Genomic DNA, 11,886 nt, shown 5'->3' on the forward strand with positions numbered 1-11,886 from the left:
TCAACAATAACAAGAGCATAATAATTTCCACCAAGACTCATAGTTCTAGAGGGTCCAAAGAGATCCATGTGAAGGAGTTCAAGAGGTCTCAATGAAGAGACAATATTTTTGGTTTTAAAAGAACTTTTCACTTGTTTCCCTTTTTGGCAAGCTTCACAAATGTGATCCCTCTCAAACTTGAGTTTTGGCAGCCCAATCACAAGATCTTTTGATATTAGCTTGTTCAAATGATTCATGTGAATATGAGCAATTCTTCTATGTCAAAGCCAAGATTCATCTTGCTTGGATAGAAGACATCCAATTGAACATGGTGAAGAGATATCTAGAAGATACACATTATTAACTCTCTTACCTACCAACATTACCTCTTTGGTGTTGGGTAGACAGATTTCACATGTGTTTGTCTTGAACATCACTTGATACCCCTTGTCACATAGTTGGCTAATACTCAGAAGATTATGCTTTAGGCCTTCAACAAAGAGCACATCATGAATCACCAAGATGCTTTCATCTCCTATGGATCCTCTTCCAAGAATTTTTCCTTTGTTGTTGTCTCCATAGGTGACATGACCCTCTTGCTTGAAGGATATTCTCAGGAACTTTGATTTGTCCCCTATCATATGCTTGGAGCATCCACTGTCCAAGTACCAAAGTTGTTTTCTTTCCTCCAAGATGTCCTACAAAAAATATTTTCAAGTACATAGGTTTGGTCCCCTTATGAATGTGGGTCCATCTGGTTTATACTCATCAATACAAGCTTTATTTTTCTTGGGAATCCACTTCATAAGCCCTTTAGGAACAACATGTTTTCTGATTTTACAGAATCGCACAGAATGACCTCTTTTCATGCAATAGAAGCATGTAACAATAGGTTGTTTCGATGGTCCAATCGATTGTTTTTCTGGCATTTTCGAAAATGATTTTGAAAATCTATCTTGCTTGTTTTGTGGATTAAAACCCAATCCAAATTTTCCAAAAACACAATTTTGAGATACTAGCACACTCTCAAAGTTAGATTGGCCTTTAGAAAGCTTATCCACTGTTTTAACAAGATAGTGGACCTTCTTTTCAAGATTTTCGCAATTTTCACAAACTATAGTATCACACTTGCAAGAGGAGTTTTTGTAAATGATTTCCAGATTTTCAAAATCCATTTTTGAATTTTCTAAATCCTCTTCCAGTGCCTTTACTCTGTTTTCAAGCCAGCTATTCTTTTCTTTCAATCGATTGTTCAAGAAAGCCAATCGGTTGGCTTCTTCATGAGTTTCTTGAAAGGCTTGAAGCAATTGACCATAATTTTCAAAGTTTGAAGAGTTTGATGAACTTACACTACATGAGTCATCCTCCCTTCTGGCCATTAAGCAAAGATTGAGGCTTTTCTTGTTTTGCCTTTTCTTTCTTCTTGCTTGAGTCTTTGTCATTGCTTCCTTTGGTTCATGAACAACTTTGAGTGTCTCCCACATTTCCTTAGCAGTTTTGCACTTTGATATTCTGCAAAATTCATTAGTTTCTAGTGCAAAAGCTATAATATTTTGAGCAGACTTATCAAGCTGAGCCATCTTACATTCATCATCTGTCCATTTGGACAAAGGTTTTGTAAAGAAAGCATTTTCCTTTTTGAATTTTGGAATGTAAGGACCATTCTCAATTGAGTCCCAAATTCTTTGATCAATGGATTCAATAAAGATTTTCATTCTTGCTTCCCAAAACTTATAATTCAATCCACAGAATAAAGGTGGTTTGTAGATTGAAGCACCCTCCTCAAAAGATAGTTTTCCAGCCATAGAAAAAAGATTTTTAGATCAACTTGAATAACTTTCAAGAACCAAACTCTTGATGCCAATTGTTAGAATATATGGCCTTAAACGAGACGGGGGTGAATTGTTTAAGAAAGAATTTTGCAAACTTTTAACCTTAGAATGAAAATACTTTGAAAGAACCTTGATTAAGGATTCAGTTTTTCCAAACACAAACAGCAAAAGCACAAAGCTGGAAAAACAATCGGTTGTTTTAGCGAAACAATCGGTTGTTTATACCAGTTCCAAAATAACAAAACTGAATTAAAGAGATAGGGATAGAGAAATTGTACACAGTTGTTTATATTGGTTCACTCCAAACAAGAGCTACATCCAGTCTTCTCAGAAACCCTGAGGATATCCACTAAGCAATCACCACTTGATCACTTACACCACAACCAAGAGAATGACCTTGAACACCTCAAGAAACACACTCTCCTTGGCCAACACTAAGATTGCTGATCTTGAACACCTCAAGAACACACAACCAATCTCAGCAAAACACACACGAATTGTTCAGCAATTTTACAAATATTACACTTGTTACAAATGAATATCTGAAATCAATACAAGTAGAATCCCATTCAGCACCTTGATCAATCTCTCAACTCTTAAGCAATCTCAGAACTCTTTTAAAAACTCTTTGATCAAAACTTTGTTTCAAGATTCTTAAAAACATAAAAACAGTTTTTCAGAATATATCTAAGAATATAGTTTGTTATCAAATCTTAACAAACTCTTAATTGTATTTAAAACAGATTGGTCAAAGCATTTAATGACTGGAGCGTATTCAGTTAAAACATTTAAAGCTCAGTCAAAGAAAACAGTTTTTCTGTTATGGTTTCAAAACAAACAATCGATTGTTTCCTCGAATCAATCGGTTGTTTTGTTACTTAACAAAATTCACCATTCAAAAACAGTTTTCAAACTTTCTCAAAAACATCTAAGTGTAAACAATCGGTTGTTTCGACAAAACAATCGGTTGTTTCAACTTAGTTTGAAAAACATTTTACTTTGTTAAAATTGAGATGCTAATTGCTTTGAGATTTAATCTAAGGGTTGATTACAACATTAAACTACCCCAAAACAAAGCTTAAACCAGCACAACAGCATCAAGCAAAGCAGAGGCTTCATCATCCTTCAAAGGATTTGGATTCTTCAAAACATTGAACACCACTTGGTTCAACAACATAGACAGAGAATGGTGTTTACTAACTGCACGTGTGTGCATTAGGAGATAACTTACCAATATCAGACATGACCCTTTTTAGAAGGAAAAAATAGTCCATGTTGTTTCCACAAGGACCATACAAAGATGCTATTTGCCTAAATGGATTGCTAAAGAAGATTAGTGAAACCAAAGGATAGGTTACGAATTCCTCAAATAAAAATGAGAAGAATAATGTATATTGTGTATATACCTAATCCATGTCCTCCAATGGATTAGGTCCCAAGTAGTATTTGTTATTTATTTTATTAGAAGTTGATGTGAATTTGTAGATTGATAAGATATCTATTACCAAATTTGTCCTACTCTTCGTGAGTATGAGCGAAGCAATTGAAACTCAGTGCATTCTTTACTACTTATTTTGAAAAAATAATAACTTATTTGATCCTTATGATTGACCTTTTGAAACAATAAATTATTTCCCAAAAAGGCATTTATATATTGGTATTTATAAGCTAAAGAAAACCATAAAAAATGTCATAAAAGACATACATTATTACGTCAGTCAAAGTAGAGTATTGTGAAACTCCTTAATATGGGACTTTATACTCCATACTTGAGTTCCTTACAATCTCCTGTTCGAGTATGAGTCTCCTCCACACATTACAAGTTTCCCCTCCGCCTCAAAAGTGTTATTCCCACAAGTCCTCTACTCGCATGACACTTCCTATAAACGACATCAATTATTAGATTCACAGCAATACCAAACAAGAAAATACAAGAACAATATTAAAATAAAATACTTTTATTAACATTAAAAGGTTTTATACACTAATGAATCTTACCAAATACAATGTATTTGACTATACACAACGCTTTCTCTATATAGAACCTAAGGACCTTAATAATATGAAACCATGTAAGAGAATTTATTTCGACAATTACAACAAGACACGCTACAAATTCTAATTAGTCTTAACAATATAAATTGTCTCTAGTAGACCATCATTTGATCTCTTTCATTAAATGATGTCATCATCTTATTTAACTTTTCAACAAAGCAATGAACATAATTTAAAGACAAACATCGTCTACTTATTGATATAGTCACCTGTATAAATCAATCCCATCAATAAATTTTTAATATTATAATTTTAACTTAAACAACTACACAACCACATCTATGAATTATTTTTATCTAATAAAATTATATATCATTAAAAGAAACTCAACGTTGCATTAGTTCATTAAAGAATATCAAACATAGGCTTTGCAATTTATATCAATTACAATTATAAAACTTAGTTCACTCTCTTAAGCTCATGCTTTTCAAGTCAACCAAACCACACGAAGAGAAAAAATAATTAAAAAGATTTTAGTTTACTCTGAAAGAACTTATACAAAAGTCAAAATATATAATTATTAAATTAACCAAAATTAATATAAGATCACATATATCAGCACTATTCTTAACTCAGGCATGCAAAATCAAGAAAAAGTCTTTAAGTTATAAAAATATGGGAATACAAATTTGTTAAATTTTATAATAATTTTTTTAAAAATAAACTAATATTTGTTTGTAATTAAATTACCGATTGTATAGTTTCTTTTATCATAAGATAATTTTTAAAATTAAAATTATAGGAGGTCGTGTCATTCTTTAATAGTTGTTTTCCAAACTCAATGACAATTTCAACTTTAAAATGATATCTGTTCATAACATGATTTTTTTAATCTGCAGACTCCCAAATCAAGAATATTTAAGAATTAATCTAATCGTGAAATTACCATTCTCCTCCCTTTTTAATCAAACATCATTAGTTTTAGTTCTTGATGTTATTTGAATACTTTTTATCATTTAGAAATAATTATCTATTTCAATATACATATTATATATTATTTTGATAATTACATTTTTTCTTCGATCACTTTTAATTATTCTTGTTTGACTTAATTATATATCTTATAAAGAATGAGCTTGAGGATACTTGAATTGTCTGATTTGATTTATTATGAGAGGTTGTTGACATTTGTTGATGAAAATCGAATAATTGTCTATTTATATAAAATTATTTCACGTTTAAGTTAATAATTTTTTTAGAGAATATATAAGTGAAAAATAAATGAAAATATTGAGATGGAATGAATATTAAAGTGATATTTATAAGGTGTTGAACATATAAAATTTAAATATAAAAATTAATTTTAGAATTTAAAATAATTAATCAATAATTTAATAAAATTAGAAAACATTTTATAAATTTAAAAATAAAATTTGTAAAATAATTTATAAATTAGTATCTAATTATTAGGTTTCAAAATTTCTCACCTCATATAAAACATATAAATTATATACTAATTTAAAATATTAAATATTAATAGTAAAAAACTTAGTAAATAATTTAGATATCAAATTAAAAATTATTTTATAATTTTTTATTAATAATAAAACTATTTTAATACAAATAATTTTTTAATTTTTAAAATAATATTTAATGTAATAAATATAATTAGTATTTTAAAATTTAATTATTATTTAATATTTTTTTTATATGTATTAAACGAATTTTAGGAAGATTAATCAATTGTTTTCTATATGGAGTTATGTGGATTATACATGTGTTAATTGTCACTCCGAATAGGTATTAAGTGTTTTTTTTTTATAATGAGTAATGCAATATCTATTAAAAATATTTATATGTTTATCATAATTTTAGACTATGGTATTATGAAGGTATAAAAGCTGATTTTAGTGGTAAATTATTTTCAACAAAATATAAATAAATACAAAATAAAAAAGAAGAAAAAAATCGTGTTATAGTAAGAATGACGAATGGAAAAGAGAGAGAAGAGAAGAAAAATAGCATTGGCAGATGGAGTTGCAAAGAGAAAAACAAAACTCAATATAAAATGAGCAACAATTAGAAATAAAAGATAAATAAATTGGAGAGAAAAAAAAAAAGAAAAAAAGGAAGAGAGAGAGGCAAAGGCAAAGCTTGGAAGATTGAAACCCAGTGAGTGAGGTTCGAGATTTGTGAGCAATTCGTGAACTTTGCGAAGGTCAGAGTTCAATCAATGTATAACTACTTTGTTTTTCCCCAAAACACTTAGTATTTCTTCTTCTTCCCCTTCTTCTTCTTCTTCATTGTGCTTCCTTCCATTGCAATTTGAAATTTTCGTTTTTGGTTTCGCTTCCTATTTTTGTTGGGGGTACCTCAGTTTTGATCTCTTCCCATCTACTTCGAATTTCGAAATTCGAAGTTCGAAGGCACGGAATTCGGCGAAACAATGGGGCTTTAAATTGGTGCAGTGGTGTAATGTTCGCTTCGCGTTGTTCGACACGACAATGGTGTTTCGGACCCGGGTTTGGTGATTCAAACTTAGGGTTTTGATATGCCATTCAATTCAATGAATTTGAGTTTGATTTGCGGGGTTTCGTGGTTGGAGTTGGGGAGTTTTGTTGCGGTTTGATCTCTAGGGTTTTGGTGGGAGGAAGATGGGATTTGGCTTTGCATTGTATGTTCTGTTCGGTTGCTGAATTTGGGTTTTTTTGGGGCGTAAGGGTAACCCTGTTTTTGTGCAGAATTGTAAGTTTTACTGTGGGTTACTCTGTCATTAGTATCATTCATACATCTGGTTGTTGATATATGTACGGATTGTAGTTAGCTGATTTGGGAATTGGAATAAGCTTGATATGGGGGAGGGGAAGTTTAGTGTTCTTTGGAAACGGAAAGAGCTGCAATTTGGTTCAAATTGAGGCTTCTGCTGGGTGGGTTTTGTTTTGTTTTTTTTTAATTATTTGTTGGGTGTTTTGTGAATCTGTTGGTGAGAAATGCAACCCCAGCAGAGCTCAAGAATTGATTTGGGTGAATTGAAAGCACAGATTGTAAAGAAGCTTGGAGCGGATAAGTCAAAGCGATACTTTTATTACTTGAACAGGTTTTTGAGTCAGAAGCTGAGCAAGACTGATTTTGACAAGTTTTGTTTCCGAGTGCTTGGAAGGGAGAATCTTCCTTTGCACAACCATTTTATAAAGTCAATTTTGAAGAATGCCTGCCAAGCCAAGATCCCACCACCAATCCATCCGTCAGGTCCCCAGAAGTTTGGAGAACATGCTTCAGACATTTATCCTGGTAGAGAAGATGGGCACGAACAGAGTGTTGGCAGCTTCCACAATCAGAATCAGAAAGCTACCGTTTGGTCAAATGGGATTTTGCCGGTATCCCCTAAGGTTAGGCCTGGAATACGTGAGCGGAAGCTGAGAGATAGACCAAGCCCTCTTGGACCAAATGGAAAGGTTGATTCTGTTTCTCATCAATCCATGGGTACAGAAGATTGTGGTAGTAAGGTTGATTTGGAGAATGGAATTCTTACTCCATGTGATTATCAGAGACCAATGCAACATCTTCAAGCTGTTGCTGAGCTACCTGAGTATGAAAGGGGAGATGCTGATCGGCGACCTGTAGAAAAGCCAAGAATACATGGGAAAGGGCCAGCTGAAATGTCAATTGTTGAAGACGGTGAAGAAGTGGATCAGTTAAATCGCTTGGTTCTCTCTAGAAGTCCCTTGATAGCACCACTTGGGATTCCTTACTGCTCAGCAAGTGTTGGAGGAGCCCGCAAAACATTGCCAGTGAGTAGTGCTGGCTATTTTGATAGTTGTTGTGACAGTGGCAGGTTGTCTGATACAGAAACACTCCGGAGGCGCATGGATCAGATTGCTGCAGTACAAGGTCTTGGAGCCATTTCTATGGAATGTGCAAACATGTTGAATAATATGTTGGATGTGTACTTGAAACGGTTGATCAGGTCCTGTGTTGATTTAGTTAGAGCTAGGCCTACAAATGAGCCGAGGAAGAGCCCTGCCCCCAAACAGCAGTTGCAGGGTAAGATCATCAGCGGCATGTGGCCAAATAATCATTTACACGTCCAGTGTGACGGTGGGTCAGGAGAAGCTGTGTCAGAACATAGACCACCGTGCTTAGTTTCTTTGCATGATTTTAAAGTTGCCATGGAACTAAATCCACAGCAACTTGGAGAAGATTGGCCACTGTGGTTGGAAAAAATATCCATGCAATCGTTTGAAGAATAAAACCTTTATGAAAATATGATTTCTAGTTCTGATGGCTCAGCAATGGTTGATCAGTCATCCTGTTCTGTGCCAGTATGAGCCAGACGGTGACAAAAATAGATTCTTCTAGCCATTTCAAGATGAAATATTGATTTTGAGCTTCAAAGTATCTTATCTTTGGATTCTCTGCTATTTTTAGGGCTCGGATAGGTCAGATATTTATTTAACTGCAACCAAGGGTACCATCAAATCAAACCCAGGATTGGTTGCTCTGTTGTATCTTTTTAACATTTATGTTGGCTGTATTTGCCATTGCTACAGATCTCAAGGCTTTTGTTTGCATTACAGTCAATGAGAAAAGGAAGAACTAAGAAAGTTTTGCAGGGATACTGTTGTGTAGCTGGGTTCAAGGAACTATGACTTGTATAAGAGCTGCAGGGTCACTCTGTATGTATTTTTAAAATCTGAAGATTGTTTGAAATTCAATATCAATAACACATTAACATCTATTGAAAATTTCCTGGTCATTTTAGTTTTATGGTTGAAGTCCCTATGTCCAAATTCATCAAACCCAAAATAGTGTTTTTGTTTTCTAGTCTTGTGTAGGTCTGTAACTTACCCTATGTTTTTAGTGCAAATTAATTTGGTGACTGTAATTTATTTTTTTCAATAAAATGTGAGATTTATAAAATTTGACACATCTTTTCAGCTTAATGTAAAAGTTTTTTTTTTCATGAATGCCTATTCGGGTATCCTATCCGTTTGATGTTTCACTATCCCTGCTTTTTAGTCTGAATGAATATACTCATTTTTGTGCTTGTATTAGTTGATCAAACCAGTTTGATGAATTTGTTTAAAATTTGACCGATAAAAGCCGCCATTGCATTTGTTCGTCTTAGTGGCATATGGGATTTGATATGTAACCTAAGAACTTTTTTGAATTAAAAGCAGAGTAGGCCTATAGTGCACGAAAATTCTACAGGAAATAGTTGAAGAAAATAATAGATGTCTACATTCAATTCTCTTTATATAATTGGAATATTTCAACTTCTATATATCTATATATCTATATATCTGTATATATGATATTATATTTTATTATACTGACACTCGTGATATTGAAAAGTGGTGGCATGTTAAGCAAAAGTTTTGCAGAGAATCTGGTGTGCCAGTAAGTTAGTTGTGCAAATTCAGGCAGATTAGAAGAGGTTACTTGCAAATGTCTGTTGCATGTCTGTTATGATTATGAATGCTGTGGAGGGACAAAGAAAAAGAGACTTTTTAATCATGATCTTGCCGTATCTGGATTTTCTACTATTTGTTACAACTAGCTAAATATGCAATTTACACGATACGAAATATAATTTCATGAATATATAAAATCAGTAAACATTCACAGCTCAGTGTGATGGAAGAGGGGCCTCTTCCATCACAGTGGAAAATAAAATTTTCAACATGTTCTGAGCTGCAACATGCAAATGCAAAAGTAACATGTATTAGTTGAATTTTCAAATCGATTAAACATTTAATCATTTTAACTGTTTATATGCTGTTGATCACTAAAATTTCTTGACACGTGTGCTTTTGGTAGCATTTTTTGCTCCTGTTGGAATCACACTTGCTGGAGGAAATGCAGAAAATTACCTGAATCTTTCGGATTTGGCACAAGGTACTGACTGTTTGATGGTTCATTTTTGACCGATGTTCCTTCTGATCTTGCGTTGAACACACTATTTTTGATTGTCCATGGGTGGCTAATTACTTATTTTGATTGTATTTTGTTTGTCTTCTTATTAGCATAATTTATATTTGTAGACACCGAGCTTCTTCAAGTGTTAATGCCATTGACAATAATCCATAGTAAATAACAAAAGGAGGACTGTTGTATGGTATGGTTCAATAAGCAACCCTTATCAGGTTAAATTATGGAAACTGATTTGATCTCAATGCTAAAGGATCATTGAAGTTTTCTTGTTCATTATTACTGCTTGAATAGTTAGGAACATTAACCTTTTCTTTCTTCTGGGTTGTCATTTCATTAATTATACAATGTAACACATTTTTCTGGACCAAAATGATACTGGAAGATTTGTGTTTAGAATATTGATGCAGGGTTTTATTTGCGCTGTTTCTATAACTTTGAGCAGCCATGTGTGATCTGAGTGGCTGTTGTGCCTGGCATCTTTTCAATCTTCTGCAGGTGCAACTAAGTTTTGGAGTTTCTCGTAAGATTGAGGTAACTGGTAGAAGATTTGTGGGAGCCCTCAGTGCAGCATTGTGGAAACGATATTACATTCTTTTGTTTAGTAGTGAAGAGAAAAACAGGTTGGATGGAAATAAGTTGGTAGAGCGGAAATAGATGGGAAATAAAGGGAAATTTAAGGTGTTTTGTTGAAGAAAAATAAAGAAGAAAACGAGGAGAAAAATAAGTAGAAATAGGTGAGAAATAGTACATTGAGTCCTATCTTAAAAATTATTTATCTACTCTGTCTCTCCAAACAAACTCTTTTAATTCTATCTTCACCCATCCTCGCTACCAAACCTACTCTAACCAAACCTACCCTAAGAATATGTTAGGAAGAGATATGAGAAACATGTAAGATGGAAATAAATAGGTAGAGTGAATGTAGATGACAAGATAAAGTGGAAATTAAATATGTTTGGTTGAAGAGATTAGAGAAGAGTATAGATAGAGTAGCGAGGTTAAAATTATTATTGTCCTCTTTATCTCTCACCAAACACCCTATTTTAATTCTATCTTCACTCTTCCTCTCCCATCCTCACAACCAAAGGGAGAGAGCCTAGGTTTGGGAAAATTTGCGTACAACATATATATGGCTGGACTTTAAAAATCTGCATAGACCCTTCCACCTAATCTGTAATTTTCTGTTGAGTGGCAACTCCTCAGTTTTGTAGTTTTAAACTCTGTTAGAAGGATACAGGAGTGGCCATCTACTAATTTATCAAAGTTGAGACAATGATTCCCAAAAGGCTAAAGTTTAAGTGGATAGCAGGGTACTATGTGTTTTCTCGAAGACCTTAGTCAGCTATTCTACTGTGTATTCTGTACTTGTTGACTGTTATAATATTTATATTGATTACTGAATAAGGTGAGGTGTACTCTCTATATAAAGTGGAACAAGCATACTCTTAAGATGAAAATGATTCTAGGTCTATTAGTTTGTCAGGTGAGTACTTACACAATGCCTGGGGTTGTCAGATTCGGGAAGTTAAGAATGTACAGGCTGGAGAGGGATAAGGTAGTAGAATACGTAATGCTTTTGACTGTTTTTCTCTCCGATATCTTTCTTTGGCTCTGCATAAAGCAAACAGCTTGGAGAAACTTGACTTTGAATATTCACACATACGCACATTTTCAAAATGGCAATCCAGTTGATTTCGAATTTATTTCTTTTGGAGTTACCATCTATGCATAAATTTCTTTAGATGTATTTGCAAGAGTTTTTTTACTCTACTTCTGACTGATATTTATTTTTATGTTGTCATTCAATTATTAAAGTTTGAATAAAAATTAAAGCTTTTGTCATGGTAGTTGTACCACCGGCGAATGGCTCCTCCAGAACGTATCGGTATCCGGTACCAACGGGACATCGCAAGGTATCATGATTAGATAAATCACCTTAACAATGTTTAAATCATATGAAAAATTAGGTAATACAAGTGTTAATTATGACACACTCACCTTAATTTAGGTCCAACAGTACAATCCGAATACCGCATACTTACTTGAACATTAAAGTATTTTTTGCAAAACATTAAAGTATTTTTTGCAAATACACTCTCGAATGAGAGCCGAAGCCTAAGAGTTAGGAACAAATGAGGGAAGAAGC

The 11,886-nt window shown here is 33.2% G+C and overlaps 1 protein-coding gene across 1 annotated transcript; it reads left to right on the top strand.

Moving 5' to 3' along the window:
* The first annotated feature begins 5,893 nt into the window (after window positions 1-5,893).
* Window positions 5,894-8,551, top strand: LOC137823194 (uncharacterized). The gene has a single exon (XM_068628358.1). It carries the CDS (start codon window positions 6,797-6,799, stop codon window positions 8,054-8,056), a length of 1,260 nt encoding a protein of 419 aa, XP_068484459.1. The 5' UTR covers window positions 5,894-6,796; the 3' UTR covers window positions 8,057-8,551.
* The last annotated feature ends 3,335 nt before the right edge of the window (window positions 8,552-11,886 follow it).

This window comes from Phaseolus vulgaris, chromosome 9, assembly GCF_000499845.2.
Source record: "Phaseolus vulgaris cultivar G19833 chromosome 9, P. vulgaris v2.0, whole genome shotgun sequence".
In the NCBI taxonomy this organism is placed as follows: Eukaryota; Viridiplantae; Streptophyta; class Magnoliopsida; order Fabales; family Fabaceae; genus Phaseolus; species Phaseolus vulgaris.

Coding starts and splice junctions, on each gene's coding strand:
- LOC137823194 (XM_068628358.1), top strand. CDS start 6,797: ATGCAACCCCAGCAGAGCTCAAGAATTGATTTGGGTGAATTGAAAGCA.